At 49.2% G+C, this 20,564-nt stretch overlaps 1 protein-coding gene and 1 non-coding gene across 2 annotated transcripts; both read left to right on the top strand.

Annotated features, from left to right (window-relative positions):
- Positions 1-1,575: 1,575 nt before the first annotated feature.
- LOC123445681 (protein FLX-like 3) lies at positions 1,576-5,972 on the top strand. The gene is made up of 4 exons (XM_045122705.1): positions 1,576-1,791; positions 4,508-5,036; positions 5,356-5,495; positions 5,576-5,972. The coding sequence occupies exons 2-4, from the start codon at positions 4,516-4,518 to the stop codon at positions 5,716-5,718; spliced, it is 804 nt and encodes a 267-aa protein (XP_044978640.1). The 5' UTR covers positions 1,576-1,791; positions 4,508-4,515; the 3' UTR covers positions 5,719-5,972.
- A 512-nt stretch (positions 5,973-6,484) lies between these two features.
- Positions 6,485-6,555, top strand: TRNAG-CCC. The gene has a single exon. It is a non-coding gene; the product is annotated as a tRNA-Gly (tRNA).
- The last annotated feature ends 14,009 nt before the right edge of the window (positions 6,556-20,564 follow it).

The raw sequence follows: 20,564 nt of genomic DNA, 5'->3' as shown, positions 1-20,564 counted from the left end.
TCGGGCTCAAAAGGTCAATGACGAACACGGAGAGAACCGACAACTAATTACGGATGCAAGTTTTGAAAACTGGCGATAACGGAGTGCCGATGCAATGCAGATGATGCGATGATGAATGCGACAGACAGACGAACCACACGACGAGAACGAAATAAAAGGGGAATCTTCTGGAGTGTCGGTCTCGGGTTATCACACCCGTGCTCGCATGGACCAAAACAGATCGAACGGCTTTGAAGTTTCTCCACGGTAGCCTAACGGGCTACGAAGGGCCGCCGCCACACCATCGTCCGTGACCATCACGCTGCCCGCACAACCGTGAAGGATGCCCACTATTACCCGTTCACGTCGCGTGCCACCAGCCGGGGCCGGCGCCCTGCGAGCCGCAACCCTACATCCAGGGAAGAGCACCAGATCCCCGCCACCACCTTCATCGGGGGTCGCGTGCTAGCATCGCGGAGTCCCTCTGGCAGCAGCGGAGGGGAGGGAGAGAGGGGAGTAGTGTGGCGGCTGCGCTGGGGTTGCCCCCTGAGTTGCCTTAGAGGGCAACACAAGGGGAGGGGGAGGGGGATAGTGTCCATCTATTTTTTGAACAGAGTACAAACGAAGTCGCTCACGTACACAAGTATACACTCATCCCTATGAAGGCACACATGCACACCCTAACCCTATGAACACCTCCGAAAGATTAAACCGGCACATCATCATTAGATTGATGAAATCGCCAGAGACATCTTCGTAGTCGAAGAGAACGTCTCCTTCCATTAAAGGTAGATTGCCGGAAGTTCTGAAATAAATTTAGGAAAATACGAGCATCAATGTCAAGTTTGAGACTTGAACTCTGCTGGACAGAGGATATCACAACCTCCTAACCATCCATTACTTCTCAACGAGTTTGCATGCAAAATGTTGTTTCAGAAAGAAAGAAAGAAAAGAATATATTTTGTTTTCTTGACGTGAGGGGAAAAGAAAAGAAAAACACATCCACTAGTGCAACGAGTAATTCCGACTATACCTGGCCAAACGGGCCATGCCTGACGGGCTGGGCCGACTGCCCGCAGGCCAGGCATGACACGAGCCAGGCCCGACACGACTTAAACGAGCCGTGTCAGGCACGCGACACGCCTCGGGCCGTGCCTGGGCCTGGAGGCTGGGCACGCGGGCCGGCACGACACGGCTCGTTTAACGTTTTTATTTTTTATTTTTATTTTTTTATATATGAGATAAAAAAACCCAATAGGTTAATATTAAACTAAAAAACAGCCCAAAATATCAAAACCGACCAAATAATAACCGAACAGGCCGAAAACGACCCAAATAGCGGCCTAGAATATTAAAATCCTAGCAGGCCAGCGGGCCTGGCGTGCTGATGAACAAACCCGATTAGAGAGCGTGTCGTGCTTGGGCCTGGTTGCCTGACACGCGGGCCGGCATGGCACGGCCTGTTGAATAATCGGGTCCAGGCGTGCCGTGCCGTGCCTGACACGATTGTGCCGGGCCGGCCCGTTTGGCCAGGTATGATTCCGACGGAGTATGGGAAAAGAGAAGGCGTCCCCGAGCAGAAAAACGAGACGGGAGCAGCCGGCCCAACCCAACCCAACCCATTCCCCTCCAGCTCACCTACACACCCTAACCCTAGCCGCGACACGCCGCCGCCGGCCCCTCGACCCCGCCGCTCCGACGAGATCACCGCCGTCCCGTGCCCGACCTCGCCGGCGTCCGCTGCCGCGATCTCACCGTCGCCATCCCCCGTGGCCACCTACTCCGAGCCGACCGTCGCCTCCTTCTCTCAAGGTGAGCTCCGCCAGATCCCTCCCCCATCTCTCCAATTCTTGTCCATGCGGAGCAGTTCTGCTGCGTGCGATTTTGAGATCTCGTCGATGCCAGTGATGCTGTCTGATATGTTGTTTATCACCGAGCTGTGCTATGTTCACACCTGTGCTATGCCGGCTGGCTGATTGCCTATGTCTAAATAGGAAGCGATTCAAGTTCTGCTTTGCCCTCAGAATTTATTCACTTTTTTCTTTTCTTGTTTCTGTGGTTGAACAGTGAAAAAAACCGAGATTATCTAACAAACGAACGTGATTCAAGTTCAGGAACATTGTACACTTTACACTAGTTAACACAGTAAAGAAGCTCCAAATTCAGAAATTTCCGCTGCAATCCGTAAGCCTGTTTGTTTCTGGAGATCATTAAGCTCGCAATAAGTAAATGTGGCTGTCTTCCGAGGTGTGTGCAGTGGAGATTAAGTTTCCTTAAATGTTTGCTAATCATGCATTCTTCAGAGGCTGTCTGTCTTGTGCAGAAACGTTAAATATCATTGCAGTTAATGCCAACCTTACTACCAAATCGACAACCATTCACTATTTCAAATTGAGACAGGCGCTGATTCTGTGTGTCAGTTGTTCCATTTATTTGCAATGCACTGGTGTGTTGGATGTTATTTTTTGGAAAATAATAATCAGGAAACCAAATAAACAAAGCATGGATATGGCAGAAACTGCCGTATTAGCGTCCTAGTACAGGAGGACACGTGGATACGCCAGGATACACGTATCCTGCAGTATCCCATCTTCTCTCAATAGAAAAAAGAGAAACAAATCGGGATACGACACAGTACGGTAGTGACTCAGGAGCCAGCCTCTAGTAACCGCACCACTGACTAGCTCTCTTTGCGATGGCTACCACGCTCTAGCACCACGCTCTAGCAGGCAACCACGATGGTTGCTAGCAAGGAAGAAGATCCAGGCAGAATGGTAGAAGGCAAGGCGGCTGCCGACAAGAGAAAAGCTCCGGGCAGGGAGGACGGCGGGGACTGCAGCCGCCGGCAAGGAAGAAGATTTTGGCGGATTGGAAGGGAAGCCGCCGATGAGCAACAAGTTACAGGTGAGGGAGCGGTTGTCTCATCTCCTCTCTACAGTAAGGCGTCTGGAGGAAAGAGGAGCACGGGATGGGGAATGGCTGGAGGAGCTGACTTGTGTAGGTAGAAGTTTCTGGAATTAATTAGGCCTTATGTGGGCTCTGAGTGGAGGGTCCTGTACTAACTAAACTTTTCATCTAAAAATGAGGCAACATATCTCCAGCAGTAAGCCAGTAACTAAACAATCTTTCATCTAATATTTATTACTATATCTTTATTATATGCTGTTTATTTTTCTAAATACTTGTATATCCTGCTGTATTCCTGAATGGCTGTTTTTGCAAAATGCCGTGTACCGTGTCCCCGTACTTGTATACCCGTGTCTGTATCCCCATATCAGTGCTTCTTAGTAAGGACAAATATGTAGTTGAATATGTCATGTTTCACCAAACAAACCATACCGAGTTTCAATGCAAAATGCCCCCCTCTTCCTCTGAAAGAAAACTGGGAAAAAATCAATATGGAGCCGTCATAGGCTTATCTCACCGATATGGCATCCAGAAATTCTTTTCTGAGCTCAACTTAAAATGGAGAGGGTTTCAAGATCTGATACCCTTGGAAGGACTACCAGGAAGGAGATAGCAAGTACAAAGACAATCTTATTTTCTAAGGACAGGTGGTATTCCATAATTAACATAGTTCGGTTAGAGTGGATTTGAAAAGCCACAACAGATTTATAAATCACTAATTTAGCTAAGTCAACTCCACTATGTGTAGCTCTCCATAAGAGGGTATTCCCAATGAGACAAGCACTTTATCGAAGGGGAAACCAAGGAAGAGGCCGAGCAGTGGGCAAGAGCCGGCGCATGCGGCCTCTGTGTCATCCTGCCATCCACATGGGTGTGCATTAGTTTCAATGTTTTTCACTTGTACTTGACCTCCACCTTTTCAATGCAATGAAAGCAAGTCTTTCGCGTTTTCTCGAAAAAATATGGATCCTTTAAGAAGAGAAAATGTTAGATAATTAAAGTATGGGAGATGCGTATTGTGCTTAAGACAAAGTGTGGAATATTCTTGATAGTACGTACACGGGGCAACACCTGATTTAGTGAGGAGAATATCCAACAGACAATACTACTCGGATTTGTCTGGCTTGTGCAGAAATGTTAAAATATCAAGTAGGTTACTGGCAGGGACGGAGCCAGGATGAACACACAGAGGGGGTGAGTTTTCTCATGGAGGGGGCAAAGCTTTCATGTTTTAGAAAATATCAATTGAAGTAATTACTAACATTAAAGAATAATCAATTCATTGAGGGGGGTCTAGCCCCCCCTCGTCCCCCCTTGGATCCGCCCCTGGTTACTGGCAATCTTAGTGCCAAGTTGACAACCATTTACAGTTTAAAATTGGGAAAGGCGATTAATGGACTGTGTGTGTTAGTTGTTTCATTTATGGCAATGCACTTGTGTGTCAGATGTTTTTTAGAAGTAATAACAACAGAAAACCAAATAATTGACAAATACGTAGTGGACTATGTCATGTTTCACGAAACAAACCAAGCAGGAAACCAACCACTTATGCGGTTTTATAAATCATTTCTGGCGCTTGAGCTCTTATTCTCTTGTCTAACATTCTGGTTATTCTTTACAGGGTTATAAATGGCAGGGAGACAGCGCATAGGTCGCCAGTACTATGAGGATCCGCGAGGATTTCGTGACGGCCCTCCTCCTCGTCCTGCACGAGAAAGGTCTATCTCACCACGGCGCCTCGAGGGAGAGCTGTCTAGCCGCCGTGGCGAGATCCGCAGAATCCGTGACGACAACCAACAGCTGGTGGATGACATTGTTGGACTCAGGCAAGCAATGTCTCGTTTGAAAGAAGATCTCCATTCCACCAGTCAGGTCATACCTAAGCTCCGTGCAGAGAAAGAACTTGAATCAAGGGAGCTGACTCAGAGGAACCTGAAGCTGGAAGCTGAGCTACGCTCCTTAGAACCCCTTAGGCAAGACGCCTTGCAGCTACGATCTGAAGCAGGCTCGCTGGAGTCTTTGAGGCAAGAGCTGACAGCAAAGGTGCAGGGTCTAACAAAGGAGCTTGAGCAGCAGAGCTCTGAAAACCAGCGCATACCTGCCATGATAGCTGAACGCGATGATCTGCGGCAGGAACTAATTCGTGCTAGGTACCGAACCATCCTGGTTTGTGTTTCTGCTACAGTAGACATAGCATGCCGAGGTTAAGTTGGCGCCCCACAATCGCATTAGGAATATATTATAGTATTTCGATGCATTCCCCCTTTTTATTTTATTTTGTTGTAGTGGAGGAGTAGCTAACTATTAAGGTATTGAACCATCCTGGTCTGTGTTTCTGCTACAGTAGACACAGCATGCTGAGTCTAAGTTGGTAGCCCACATGAGGAATTTATTTTAGTATTTCGATGCATCCCCTCTTTTTAATTTTTATTTTAGTGTGGGAGTAGCTAATCATTAATGCCACTGCAGGGCGGCTATTGATTATGAGAAGAATGCAAAGCCAGAGCTGATGGCACAAGTGCAGACAGTGGAGAAGGATCTTGTGAGTATGGCTCAGGAGTCTGAGAAGCTTAGGGCTGAAATTGAGAAGAGAAGGGCACCACCACCTCGTAGGTTTCATTTCCTCACTCGCATCCAAGTCACTGAAAATCACAGTTGTGGTTAACCTGTATGTTTGATACACTTTTAGGGGTCAGCGGCTATGGAGCTTACGGACCACCTCCTGGGATGGGCATGCAAGGCATGTACGACGGCGGCTACAAAACCTACACAGAGAAGCGCTACGGTGCGGGTCCTGGACCATGGGACCCCCCTAGCTACCCGCGCCCTTGATTTGGGCTTTTGGTTCTTGTTAGTCGACGTTCATCGTCACGACAAAGTTCTTGATATCTCTCTCTGGTACTGAAACTTGTGGAGCTGGTGCCTCGTTTGAAAGATTGTAACCATGCCATATTAGGAAAATATTATTTGAACTCTAAGATTGTACTTGACAGGCTGTGAACCCTTTTGATACTGTTTGAAAGATTGTACTTGACAGGCTGTGAACCCTTGTGGAGCTGGAAGCCTCTAAGTCAGTGCTTTGCATCCGCCGATCTCGTCTTGTTTTATTATTGCCTCTAAGTCAAGCAAGAGTGGAGATGGAGATGCCTCGGAACTAGGTGCGATATGGAGCAGTTAGGTTTGTTACTCTCAATAGTGTAACTCTTTCGTGTATGCATCTATAGGGATAAGGAGTGATGGAGCTATCAACTAAAGCCCCATGCGTCCGAAGTGAAACATTTGAGTTTCTTGACTTGATGTCAAAATCTGAATCTATGTAGTAGTTCCGAGGCATCTACCTTTTTTAGAAAAGGCAAAGTTATGTGGCTTTTGAAGAGAAATTATATACTTTACAAATTTACATTTTTTTTATTTAGAAAACTGGGATTTCTTTATTTATTTCCGAAGTATACCTTTCCATTAAAATTTAAAGACATGTACAAACAAAACTGAGCCAAAACCGCTCCCCCGCCCGTAACTTTCCACTTTCTCTGTTCCATATTGCTTTGGTAACAGCATCCATTATTAGAGAGCTGACTTGTTCAGCATACACACAGCAGCGCATCTGGTGTAGTGGTATCATAGTACCCTCCCACGGTACTGACCAGGGTTCGATTCCCTGGATGCGCACAGTTTATCATTTTTTCCAACTATTCTATCCTATTATTTTATTGATGGAGCACAGCACATAATATTTTCTCCTGCATTTTTTGCGACATACACATTGGTGGAACAACGACGCCTTTGGCTATGTTTGGTCCTGCATTTTTTTGCGACATACACATTGGTGGAATCTTTGGCTATGTTTGGATTGTTGTTTTCATTTTAAATATCCCCCTAAGGAATACACGTCTCTCCTTGTTCGGTTTTTGGCCGAAAGTCGTTGGTAGCCCGGTAAATTACGCCTATTTTTCTTTTGAGAAATGCCTATAAATTAAATACCTTCGTGTTAACATACACCAATGCTAAGCGCGACCTAAGCAATCACTAGTTTAAAACGGTGGGGCCCTGGTTTAAACGGGTTGAAAGGGTTGCATTGCATTTTTATTAAGGGAAAAGCTTACTATCATCCGACGAATTATAGCGGCACGTCCGCCACTTTCCGTGCATGACATGCGCCTTTCATGAAATAACGAAATGATACTAATCTGGGGCTACAGAAAGAGGAGTTAGACATGTTATGAAAAGCACCGAGCAAGACATGGGACGCCAGCAAAGGCGAGTATTTCTATATAAGAGCCGCGCTGATAACAACTGTGCACGACTTTTTCGGTTACAGATATATCACAGGCCTTGTGTGCCATTGATATTGTGGATGCACCCGGTGCATGGATGATACAACATCTTAGTAGTTAACGTTAACGAAAGATGGTGGGTCGGCAAAAAAAGAAGAAGAATCACAACAAAACCTATATTACAGAAATAATTTTGCAAAAGGACCAATGTTGCATAATAGAGGCATGTTCGGCTCATTTGATCCGGCTAATCGGACGGCTCACTGATCTTTTAAAAAGATAAGCCTGCAGACGAGCACTCCCCAATAGCCTTTATTCTAGTTCATGCACAATCTCGAGCCATACCATATTTCTTATATTTTACATAGACACGAGCATGCCGATTCAAGGACCGAAACAACGAAATAATACTAATCTGGGGCTACAGAAAGACAAGTTAGACACGTTATGGAAAGCACTGACCAAGACATGGGATGCCAGCAAAGGCGAGTATTTCTATATAAGAGCCGCGCTGATATATATGGTCTGCAGCTGACATGACATGGTCTGCAGCTCCCTCGGCCCCTCCAGCATCCTCGAGTGCCCCGCCGATTGTTCTCGTGGTCCCGAGTGCCCGGAGCACCAAAAGGACCAGGGACGCTGCTGCCGAGCCTGCGGGTCAGCCTTTCAAGGTGGCCAAACCGAGCGGGTCTAAACCTCGGAAGGCTTTGCCGCGGATGAGGGTCATCATTCCCGTCACCTCAACGTAAATGCATTGTTCTTCTAACTTCTTCCGATATTCGATTGAACTCCTGTTTGATGGTCGAATGAATTTCACTCCACAGAGTTGCCACCTCTACAACCTCTGCGGCGCGCCAGGGGGATGATCCCATGGACACGGACAATGTTGTCTCGTCCCAACCAGGTGCGTCATAGCGATCCCGAGAGTTTACATTATTGCATCATGAATTTTGTCTTCGGTCTTGCCTTTTTTCTGTGATCTCACGCCGTTCGGTCGGGTTTCTCTCAGGGACGATTTATGTGGATGAGGGTGACCAGGGAAGGTCTGAGCAAGTTGCGGTGCCTGTCCTTGAGGCCGTTCCACCAGTTACTGCTCTCGCCGCGGACGTGCCGCGGACTGAGGCGATGCCGTCGACTAAAACGGCGCTGGTTGCTGCTGAATCGACTGGAGCGGGCCTTGGGATGCCAAAGGAGCCTTCAACGATGCCAGGCATGTCGAACGTCGAGTACAACGTCTAGCACCTCCTGGAAGACCAGGTGGGAGCAGCCAAGGGGGCCATGGTGCAGGCGGAGCTAATGGCGGGAGAAGCCAAGAAGGCGTACGACTCCATCGCGTCCCTGTACCAGCGAAGCTTGGAACTGCGGGACGATATCCGAGTAAGTGGGCTAGTAAGTATTTACTTTTCTCTTGTAACCCACTGGGTGTATTCGGATATCGTATGATTTTTGCAATGGGTTCACTCTTAGTGAACCCAGTGGGTGTAGTCCCCGAGACTTCTGTCGAGTGCTGGCACCGGCAGTTGTCTTTATACACATTGTCTTTGAGTTGATCAGATCACAAATTAATCTGTTCGAATGCTAACAGTTGGGACACTCGGAGTGTACCTACTGGATGAGTCCCCGAGAGTAATTTTACTCAGGTCGGGTAGTAGTAACCTCGTAGGTTTAGGTGTTGTCATGTAGCTCAATAGGGCGGACCTGTTTGAGTTTCATGCCAGTGGGGTCACTCTCAGTGAACCCACTGGGTGTAGTCCCCGAGACCGCTGTCGACTGCTTGCGTCAGCAGGGGTCTGAAGAACTTAGACTTTTTATTGTTGGAGTTGTCTGATCGTCTCTTGGCGGTGGCTGGCAGAAAACTTGCGAGATGGGGACGGCATACGAGACTCTTAGGGCTGAAAAGGTTCAGTTTGCTGGTGAGCTGGATGCGGCACTGGTTGCCATGGCTGGTATGAAGGATGTTCTGGCGGAACGAGAGAAGTCTTTGGAGCAGGCCCGTGAAGCGAACAAGGCGTTGACTGCTGAAGTGGAGAAAATGAAGGCGCAGAGGTCCGGGCTGATGGGACAAATGGATGTGCTGAACAAGCGGTGTATAGCGCAGGAAAAATATGTCAATGACTGGGCTCGGCAGATGATAACGCGTCTTGGTGGTAAGTCCTGTTTTTCCGAGTGCTTTTGGTATGAGCATTTCACTCGGCGCTTATTGTTTGCTTGTCCTGTGTTTGTAGATTTTTGCATGGACGCTGAGGCTGAAGCAGCTGACGTGGAGTGGTCGATTCGTGAGAACATTCCACTCGGTGATGACGCCAATCGAGATCTGCTCCGAGCGCACATTCGCCTGGGCAAAGTTGGGCCTTTCATCGGTCGACTGAGAGAAGTCGTCAGCCAGATTGACAAGGAGCTTTGGCCTGAGGATGAGTCTCGGCATGAGATGGAAGGCTTGATGACTCGGCTGGAGGAGGTCCCAAACCGAGTGCAGTCATGAAAGAAGTTTGCGGCTCGTTGTGGCGCGGACGTTGCTCTGTCTCTTGTCCGAGTGCATTGCAAGGAGGTGCGCGAAGAGAAGCTGAAAGCGTTGCAGGTCGCCAACACGAAGAAACTTCGGTTCGAAGACTTCATGGAAACCTTCCTTGAGAGTGCCACTCGTATCGCCGACGGGATCGACCTGGACACATTCGTAGAGCCCGCCAGTCCTAGCGCCAGCCCTGACGACGCGTAAGAAATTTTTTTACCTCGGTATGCCGAGTGTTGATTTGTAAGAAACTTTGGCCACTGTTGTTGGCCGTCACATTCTTGGTTCGGTGTGGGTAAGCTTGATCCACACCGAGCCAACTATCTTTATGTGAACTTTGAATTTGAATCGAATCTTTTGCTCTTCTTTTGCCAAAGAGTTGTTGAGACGATTTTGGCTCGTGTTTTTGTTTGGCGTTTCTTGGTGAAGCCAAAGGCAAACATGCGGAGCATGTCAGTTGTCTTGACATCTGCATGAGCCTCACTGAGGGTCTGTAGAATCTCCAAGTGGATCTGTAGGATCACCGAGTGGATCTGTAGGATCACCGAGTGGATCTGTAGGACACACTTGAAGGTCATAGAGTACTTGGGCGATACGGGGTCGCAGCTAAGTTGTCGAGTGCGACTGTGAGGTCGCACTCGGGGCGAATTGTTACTCATGTAGTTGTCAGTTGTTTTGACATCCACATGAGCCTCAATGAGGTGCTGTTGAGCCCCTGAGTGTATCTGTAGGATACAGTCGAAGGCATCTGAGTACTTAGGCGATTCGTTATCGCGGCTAAGTCTTCGAGTGCGACTGTGAAGCCATACTCGGAGCGAGTTGTTACTCATGTAGTTGTCAGTTGTTTTGACATCCACATGAGCCTCAATGAGGTTCTGCTACTCATGTAATTGTCAGTGGTCTTGACATCCACATGAGTCTCAATGAGGTTCTGTTGAGTCCCCGAGTGTATCTGTAGGATACAGTCGAAGGCATCTGAGTACTTAGGCGATTCGTTATCGCGGCTAAGTCTTCGAGTGCGACTGTGAAGCCATACTCGGAGCGAGTTGTTACTCATGTAGTTGTCAGTTGTTTTGACATCCACATGAGCCTCAATGAGGTTCTGCTACTCATGTAATTGTCAGTGGTATTGACATCCACATGAGTCTCAATGAGGTTCTGTTGAGTCCCCGAGTGTATCCGTAGGATATAGTCGAAGGCATCTGAATACTTAGGCGATTCGTTATCGCGGCTAAGTCTCCGAGTGTGACGTTAAGTGCACACTCGGAGAAGGTTAATACTTAGGCGATTCTGAATCGCAGCTAAGTCTCCGAGTGTAACGTTAAGTGCACACTCGAAGAAAGTTAATACTTAGGCGATTCTGGATATAGTCGAAGGCACAATGAGTCTCAATGAGGTTCTGTTGAGTCCTCGAGTGTATCTGTAGGATACAGTCGAAGGCATCTGAGTACTTAGGCGATTCGTTATCGCGGCTAAGTCTTCGAGTGCGACTGTGAAGCCATACTCGGAGCGAGTTGTTACTCATGTAGTTGTCAGTTGTTTTGACATCCACATGAGCCTCAATGAGGTTCTGCTACTCATGTAATTGTTAGTGGTCTTGACATCCACATGAGTCTCAATGAGGTTCTGTTGAGTCCCCGAGTGTATCCGTAGGATATAGTCGAAGGCATCTGAATACTTAGGCGATTCGTTATCGTGGCTAAGTCTCCGAGTGTGACGTTAAGTCCACACTCGGAGAAGGTTAATATTTAGGCGATTCTGAATCGCAGCTAAGTCTCCGAGTATGACGTTAAGTGCACACTCGAAGAAAGTTAATACTTAGGCGATTCTGGATCGCAGCTAAGTCCCCGAGTGTGACGTTAAGTGCACACTCGAAGAAAGTTAATACTTAGGCGATTCTGGATCGCAGCTAAGTCCCCGAGTGTGACGTTAAGTGCACACTTGAAGAAAGTTAATACTTAGGCGATTCTGAATCGCAGCTAAGTCCACGAGTGTGACGTTACGTGCACACTCGAAGAAAGTTAATACTTAGGCAATTCTGGATCGCAGCTAAGTCCTCGAGTGTGACGTTAAGTGCACACTCGAAGAAAGTTAACACTTAGGCGATTCTGAATCGCAGCTAAGTCCTCGAGTGTGACGTTAAGTGCACACTCGAAGAAAGTTAATACTTAGGCGATTCTGGATCGCAGCTAAGTCCCCGAGTGTGACGTTAAGTGCACACTCGAAGAAAGTTAACACTTAGGCGATTCTGAATCGCAGCTAAGTCCCCGAGTGTGACGTTAAGTGCACACTCGAAGAAAGTTAATACTTAGTCGATTCTGAATCGCAGCTAAGTCCCCGAGTGTTAAGTGCACACTCGAAGAAAGTTAACACTTCGGCGATTCTGGATCGCAGCTAAGTCCCCGAGTGTGACGTTAAGTGCACACTCTAAGAAAGTTAATACTTAGGCGATTCTGGATCGCAGCTAAGTCCCCGAGTGTGACGTTAAGTGCACACTCGAAGAAAGTTAATACTTAGGCGATTCTGGATCGCAGCTAAGTCCTCGAGTGTGACGTTAAGTGCACACTCGAAGAAAGTTAATACTTAGACGATTCTGGATCGCAGCTAAGTCCCCGAGTGTGACGTTAAGTGCACACTCGAAGAAAGTTAATACTTAGGCGATTCTGAATCGCAGCTAAGTCCTCGAGTGTGACGTTAAGTGCACACTCGAAGAAAGTTAATACTTAGGCGATTCTGGATCGCAGCTAAGTCCCCGAGTGTGACGTTAAGTGCACACTCGAAGAAAGTTAACACTTAGGCGATTCTGAATCGCAGCTAAGTCCCCGAGTGTGACGTTAAGTGCACACTCGAAGAAAGTTAATACTTAGGCGATTCTGGATCGCAGCTAAGTCCCCGAGTGTGACGTTAAGTGCACACTTGAAGAAAGTTAATACTTAGGCGATTCTGAATCGCAGCTAAGTCCCCGAGTGTGACGTTACGTGCACACTCGAAGAAAGTTAATACTTAGGCAATTCTGGATCGCAGCTAAGTCCTCGAGTGTGACGTTAAGTGCACACTCGAAGAAAGTTAATACTTAGGCGATTCTGGATCGCAGCTAAGTCCCCGAGTGTGACGTTAAGTGCGCACTCGAAGAAAGTTAATACTTAGGCGATTCTGGATCGCAGCTAAGTCCCCGAGTGTGACGTTAAGTGCACACTCGAAGAACGTTAATACTTAGGCGATTATGGATCGCAGCTGAGTCCCCGAGTGTGACGTTAAGTGCACACTCGAAGAAAGTTAATACTTAGGCGATTCTGGATCACAGCTAAGTTTTTTTTTGAGACCGGAGTCTGCGACCGCGGAAGAACTTTGAATCTGCAAAAACTCAATCTGCTTTATATTATTTCACCAATACTTATTCTTTACATTGCTTCAGTCGACTGTCACGTGTAGAAGCGCTTCAGGAGATCTACGTTCCATGCTCGTGGCTCGTCTGTCTCCCTGTCGACGTTGTAGAGTTTGTATGCTCCGTTGTTCAGCACCTTGGAGATGATGAAGGGTCCTTCCTAGGAAGGAGCCAACTTGTGAGGTCTTTGCTGATCCACTCGGAGCACCAGGTTGTTGGAAATATGCCCTAGAGGCAATAATAAATTAGTTATTATTATATTTCTTAGTTCATGATAATCGTTTATTATCCATGCTATAATTGTATTGATTGGAAACACAATACTTGTGTGGATACATAGACAAAACACTGTCCCTAGTAAGCCTCTAGTTGACTGGCTCGTTGATCAAAGATGGTCAAGGTTTCCTGGCCATAGGCAAGTGTTGTCACTTGATAACGGGATCACATCATTAGGAGAATCATGTGATGGACTAGACCCAAACTAATAGACGTAGCATGTTGATCGTGTCATTTTATTGCTACTGTTTTCTGCGTGTCAAGTATTTTTTCCTATGACCATGAGATCATATAACTCACGGACACCGGAGGAATGCTTTGTGTGTATCAAACGTCGCAACGTAACTGGGTGACTATAAAGATGCTCTACAGGTATCTACGAAGGTGTTCGTTGAGTTAGTATGGATCAAGACTGGGATTTGTCACTCCGTGTGACGGAGAGGTATCTCGGGGCCCACTCGGTAATACAACATCACACACAAGCCTTGCAAGCAATGTGACTTAGTGTAAGTTGCGGGATCTTGTATTACGGAACGAGTAAAGAGACTTGCCGGTAAACGAGATTGAAATAGGTATGCGGATACTGACGATCGAATCTCGGGCAAGTAACATACCGAAGGACAAAGGGAATGACATACGGGATTATATGAATCCTTGGCACTGAGGTTCAAACGATAAGATCTTCGTAGAATATGTAGGATCCAATATGGGCATCCAGGTCCCGCTATTGGATATTGACCGAGGAGTCTCTCGGGTCATGTCTACATAGTTCTCGAACCCGCAGGGTCTGCACACTTAAGGTTCGACGTTGTTTTATGCGTATTTGAGTTATATGGTTGGTTACTGAATGTTGTTCGGAGTCCCGGATGAGATCACGGACGTCACGAGGGTTTCCGGAATAGTCCGGAAACAAAGATTGATATATAGGATGACCTCATTTGATTACCGGAAGGTTTTCGGAGTTACCGGGAATGTACCGGGAATGACGAATGGGTTCCGGGAGTTCACCGGGGGGGGGGGGGGGGCCAACCCACCCCGGGGAAGCCCATAGGCCATGAGGGTGGCGCACCAGCCCTTAGTGGGCTGGTGGGACAGCCCAAAAGGGCCCTATGCGCCAAGGATAAGAAATCAAAGGAAAAGGAAAAAAAAGGGAGGTGGGAAAGGAGAGAAGGACTCCACTTTCCAATCCTAGTTGGACTAGGATTGGAGGAGGACTTCTCCCCCCTTGGTGGCGCAGCCCTTGGGGCTCCTTGAGACCCAAGGCAAGCCTCCCCCTCCCTCCTCCTATATATATGGAGCAATTAGGGCTGATTTGAGACGACTTTCCCACAGCAGCCCGACCACATACCTCCACGGTTTTTCCTCTAGATCGCGTTTCTGCGGAGCTCGGGCGGAGCCCTGCTGAGACAAGGTCATCACCAACCTCCGGAGCGCCGTCACGCTGCCGGAGAACTCTTCTACCTCTCCGTCTCTCTTGCTGGATCAAGAAGGCCGAGATCATCGTCGAGTTGTACGTGTGCTGAACGCGGAGGTGCCGTCCGTTCGGTACTAGATCGTGGGACTGATCGCGGGATTGTTCGCGGGGCGGATCGAGGGACGTGAGGATGTTCCACTACATCAACCGCGTTCACTAACGCTTCTGATGTACGATCTACAAGGGTACGTAGATCACTCATCCCCTCTCGTAGATGGACATCACCATGATAGGTCTTCGTGCACGTAGGAAAATTTTTGTTTCCCGTGCGACGTTCCCCAACACAGGTCGCCTGCTTGGAACGTACGACTCCTGATGTGTCGCGCATGAAAACGCCACAGATCTTGTTGATAAATGGTTGAGCGAGTCAGTGTCATCTCACGCTCCTCCTCTAGAAGGTCCACTCCGTCCTGCCTTGCTTGTTCTGCTTCAGCTTCGGAGAAGAGTTCGACTCGTGGACCATTGTGGAGCAAGTCACTCGGAAGGATTGCTTCTGCTCCGTAAATGAGGAAGAACGGTGATCGCCCTGTAGATCTATTTGGGGTAGTGCGGAGACCCCAAAGCACCGAAGGTAGCTCGGTGACCCATGCACCAGCAGCATGTCCCACCTCTGCAGGAGTCGAGGCTTCAAACCTTGCAGAATAAGTCCATTCGCCTGCTCTGCTTGCCTGTTTGTTTGGGGATGCGCCACAGACGCAAAATCCACTCGGATACCTTGGCATGTACAGTAACCTTTGAATCTGTCCGAGTCGAAGTTTGTTCCGTTGTCAGTGATTATGCTGTGAGGCACTCCGAGTCTCGAGATGATGTCCCTGACAAACTTGATAGCCGTCAGAGCGTCGAGCTTCTTGATGGGCTTGGCTTCGATCCACTTTGTGAACTTGTCGACTTCCACCAACAGATGTGTGTACCCCCCTTGGCCTGTCCTGAATGGACCGACTGTATCTAATCCCCATACTGCGAACGACCAAACAAGAGGGATTGTCTTCAACGCAGATGTTGGCTTGTGAGACTTGTTGGAGTAGAACTGACAGCCTTCACATTGATCGACCATATCTTTAGCCATTTCATTCGCCTGCAGCCAGAAGAAGCCAACTCTGAATGCTTTGGCAACAATTGCTCTTGAAGAGGCGTGATGACCACAGGTTCCCGAGTGATGTTCTTCCAGGATCAACTGTCCCTCCTCAGGGGAGATGCATCGTTGAAGGACGCCTGAAATGCTTTCCTTGTACAACTGGCCATCAATTACAGTGAAGGACTTTGACCTGCGGACGATCTGTCTGGCTTGGACTTCGTCTTCTGGTAATTCTTGCCTCATGATGTATGCAATGAATGGCAAAGTCCACTCAGGGATGATAGCAAGAACTTCCGTGATCAAATCAACCACAACAAGGACTTCGACTTCAGTCGGATCTGTGGAGATCTTTGGTTGTACTGGTTCCTCTATGAAGGGATCTTCTTTAACTGAGGGAAGGTGGAGGTGTTCGAGGCAGACGTCACTCGGGACTGGTCTCCGAGTGGATCCGAGTTTTGCCAATTCATCAGCTGCTTGGTTTTTCAGTTGCGGAACGTGATGGAGTTCCAAACCTTCAAACTTTTTCTCGAGCTTCCTCACCGCATTGCAGTATGTAGTCATGGTGGGGTTCCTGACGTCCCACTCCTTCATCACTTGATTGACCACCAAATCCGAATCGCCGTAGACCATCAGGCGACGGACGCCGAGTGAGATGGCCATGCGCAATCCGTAGAGGAGAGCTTCATACTCTGCCTCGTTGTTGGAGGAATCAAAGTGTATCTGCAGCACATACTTGAGTTTGTCGCCCTTTGGCGATATGATCACAATGCCAGCGCCGAAGCCATTCAACATCTTGGACCCATCGAAGAACATTGTCCAATGAGCCGAGCAGATGTGGGTCGGTTGCTGTTGTTCTACCCATTCTGCTACGAAGTCAGCCAGAGCTTGAGACTTAATAGCTTTCTTTGCCTCGAACTTGATATCGCAGTACACCATCGCCATTGCCCACTTCGCCACTTAGCCTGATGTGTCCCGATTGTGAGGATTTCCGACAACGGAGCATCAGAAACGACAGACACCGAGTGGTCTTGGAAATAATGGGCCACCTTCTTCGCAGTCATGTAAATCCCGTAGATAAGTTTTTGATAGTGGGGATACCTCTGCTTGGAAGGGGTCAGGACTTCGGAGACGTAATACACTGGCCGCTGAACCTTGTATGCTTTGCCTTCTTCTTCTCGTTCGACTGTAAGAACAATGCTGACGACTTGATTTGTAGCCGCGATATACAGAAGAAGGGGCTCTTTACTGAGCGGAGCAGTAAGAACCGGCTGGGTGGAAAGTAGGACTTTGAGGTCGTCGAATGCGACTTGGGCTTCATCTGTCCACTCGAAAGTATCTAATTTCTTCATGAGTCGGTACAGAGGAAGTGCTTTCTCGCCGAGTCGACTGCTAAACCTGCTCAAAGCCGCTAGGCAACCTGTGAGCCGTTGAACATCGTGTATTCTGACCGGCCTCTCCATTCGGACGATGGTCCCGATCTTTTCGGGGTTGACATCGATCCCTCGTTCGGAAACGAAGAAACCGAGTAACTTTCCGCTGGGAATGCCGAATGAACACTTGGCGGGGTTGAGCTTGATATCGTACCTACGAAGGTTGGCGAATGTTTCTGCCAAGTCAGTCAGCAGGTCGGAACCTTTGCGTGACTTGACTACGATATCATCCATATACGCCTCCACATTCCGACCGATCTGGTCGAGGAGGCATTTCTGGATCATGCGCATAAAGGTAGCTCGTGCATTCTTCAAACCGAATGGCATAGTGATGTAGCAGAAGAGCCCGAACGGGGTGATGACGGCTGTTTTTAATTCATCGGAGCCATACAGACGGATCTGATGATAGCCCGAGTAGGCATCAAGAAATGACAAACGCTCGCAACCCGCAGTCGAATCGACAATTTGATCGATGCGGGGGAGCGGAAAATGGTCTTTGGGGAAGACCTTACTGAGATGCTTGAAGTCGATGCACATCCGGAGCGACTTGTCCTTCTTGGGCACCATGACAACATTGGCGAGCCACTCGGAGTGGTGTACCTCACGAATGAAGTTGGCTGCCAAAAGTTTGGCCACTTCTTCTCCGATTGCCTTCCTTTTGTGCGCGGCGGACCGACGCAGGCGTTCTCGGATGGGCCGAGCGGTGGAATCCACATGCAGTCGGTGCTCAGCCAACTCCCTGGGTACACCTGGCATGTCAGAGGGCTTCCATGCGAAGATGTCCCAATTCTCACGGAGGAATTGGGTGAGCTTGGCTTCCTATTTAGGATCGAGGGTGGTGGAGATGTTCGTCGGGGCAGCAGTGTCGTCCGTCGGGTGGATGCTGACTTTCTTCGTCTCACCCACCGACTGGAATGCAGACTCCAAAGCTGGCTTCTTCGCACGCATCAAATCAGCGGGGTCGACTGTCTTCTTATACTCGTCAAGCTCGAGGACGGCCATCTGCTGGTCGGCGATTCTTGATCCCTGCTGCAAACACTCTTCGGCCCGCTGTCGATTGCCTGTGATGGTGATCACACCTTTCGGGCCTGGCATCTTCAGCTTCAGGTATACGTAACATAGACGGGCCATGAAACGCGCATACGCCGGGCGGCCCAGAATTGCGTGGTAAGCTCTCTGGAAGTCCACCACTTCGAATATCAGTTTTTCCTTGCGGAAGTTCTTGTCGGAGCCGAAAATGACGTCCAACGCGATTTGGCCGAGTGACTTGGCCTTCCGTCCAGGGACGACTCCATGGAACTGCATGCTGCTCTCGCTGAGTTTGGACATCGGAATGCCCATCCCCTTGAGAGTGTCAGCGTACATGATGTTCAAGCCACTGTCATCGTCCATGAGGACTTTGCGCAGTCGGACTCCTTCCACCACCGGGTCGACGACCAGAGCCTGTCTCCCTGGAGTAGGTACGTGTGCCGGATGATCCGACTGGTCAAAGGTGATCGCAGTCTGAGACCATTTGAGGAACTTGGGGTTGGTAGGGGTGGCCATGTTCACCTCCCTGTTCACCAGCTTCAGTCAACTCTTGCTCTCAACGTCAGCAAAAATCATTAGTGTTGCATGGACTTGGAGGAACGGATCCTCCTTATCCTCCTCATCCTGTTTATTGTCCTTTTCACTCGGTTGCCCTTTGCCGAACCCTTGGATCAAGAGGCGACACTGTCGAGTGGTATGCTTTGGATATATGGGGTTGCCCTCTTCATCCATCTTCATATGAATCGGACATGGCTGATCCAGGATGGGGTTATTGAACTGCTTCTTCTTGGGGGTGAACTGAGCCTTCCCTTCGCCCTTGAACTTGGCATTGGTTACAGCTGCAGCTTCTGCCTGCGGAGTGGTCGGAGCTTTCTGCTTCTGCTTCCGAGTGTTACTCCCATCTCCATCGGCGACTGTTTTGTGCTTGCCGCTCCAGATGCGGTCCTCTTCTTCGCCATTTGCATAGCGAGCCGCTATCTCCATCATCTTGCTCATGGAGATGTCGCCTGTTCGGCCGAACTTCAGGTACAGATCCCTGTACCGCACGCCTGCCTTGAAAGTGCAGACTGCCTGATGCTCTGTGACGTTCTCCACCGTGTGGTAGAGGGTTGTCCAACGCTGAATGAAATCACGCAGGGGCTCATTCTGCTTCTGGACGCAATGCTGGAGCTCCACGAGGCCAGCAGGGCGCTTGCACGTCCCCTCGAAGGTCCTGATGAACACTCGGGCCAAGTCTGCCCAGCTGTAGATGCTTGAGGGGGCCAACTGGTTCAGCCACGCTCGCGCCGAGCCGTCGAGCATCAGAGGGAGGTGCTTCATGGCGACATGATTGTCTCCTCCTCCGATCTGGACTGCCACTCGGTAATCATCCAGCCATGTTTCTGGCTTGGACTCTCCTGTAAATTTGCTGATTCCCGTCGCCAATCAGAAGTTGGGAGGGATGTCAGCTGAACGGATGGCTGGACTGAAACACTCGGGACTAGAGACGATGGTCCTGCTTCCACTAGGACGGTCAATATCGTAACCATCGCGGTGGGCTCCGCCCCTGTCGACCCTTCGCTGGGCGATATGCCCTCTCGCGTTGGGCCTTGGGTCGTAAGTGTCACCGACTGAACGCCGATCATCATGATGTCGGGGCCCGTAGGGCCCACCCCGCGGAGGGGTGCGTGAACGGCGACGATCTTCTTGGTTCATGGAACGGCTGCCTCCCCTGTGTCGCTGATGAGAACCAGGGCTGTGAACTGACCGGTGCGTATTCGCATGAACAGAACTATTGTGGATCCTGTTGTGCGACTGGGAGACCGCCGAATTTTGTTGTTGCGCCGTGTGCAACAGGGCGCGGATTTGCTCGATCCCCCTCCTAGCCTCTGAATCAGTCGGCTGAAGGGAATCGGCTATCTTGGCAGCCGCAGCTAAGTTGAGGATGGGTGTGCGAAACAACTCCACGTTGCTCCGCCGAGTGTGTCGGCTGGCGGAACGGCGAGGCGGACGACGCGCGCCGGACGTTTCGCCGATCTCGTGCTCGTTCCGCCCAGCTTGACGGGGATCTTCATGGGAGTTGGCCATGTGTACTTCTGCTGCAGGCCCGCGACCCGCGTACTCGGAAGGAAACTCAGTCGGAACCGAATCCGAGCGCTGGGACGGCGGGGCAACCACAACCGACTCTAGGACCGCCACTTGTGAAAATGCGTTCTGGCGCACCTGGGCGTGTTGCACCCAATGCTG

Source organism: Hordeum vulgare, chromosome 3H (genome assembly GCF_904849725.1).
Source record: "Hordeum vulgare subsp. vulgare chromosome 3H, MorexV3_pseudomolecules_assembly, whole genome shotgun sequence".
Lineage (NCBI taxonomy): Eukaryota > Viridiplantae > Streptophyta > Magnoliopsida > Poales > Poaceae > Hordeum > Hordeum vulgare.
Note: the sequence above shows the minus strand (reverse complement) of the source record. Positions and strands in the feature narration are given on the sequence as shown.

Excerpts from the sequence above, each read along its gene's own strand:
- LOC123445681 (XM_045122705.1), top strand. The coding sequence starts at position 4,516 with ATGGCAGGGAGACAGCGCATAGGTCGCCAGTACTATGAGGATCCGCGA. Across the intron at positions 5,037-5,355 it reads CAGGAACTAATTCGTGCTAG|GGCGGCTATTGATTATGAGA; the intron begins GTACCGAACCAT and ends ATGCCACTGCAG. Across the intron at positions 5,496-5,575 it reads GAGAAGGGCACCACCACCTC|GGGTCAGCGGCTATGGAGCT; the intron begins GTAGGTTTCATT and ends ATACACTTTTAG.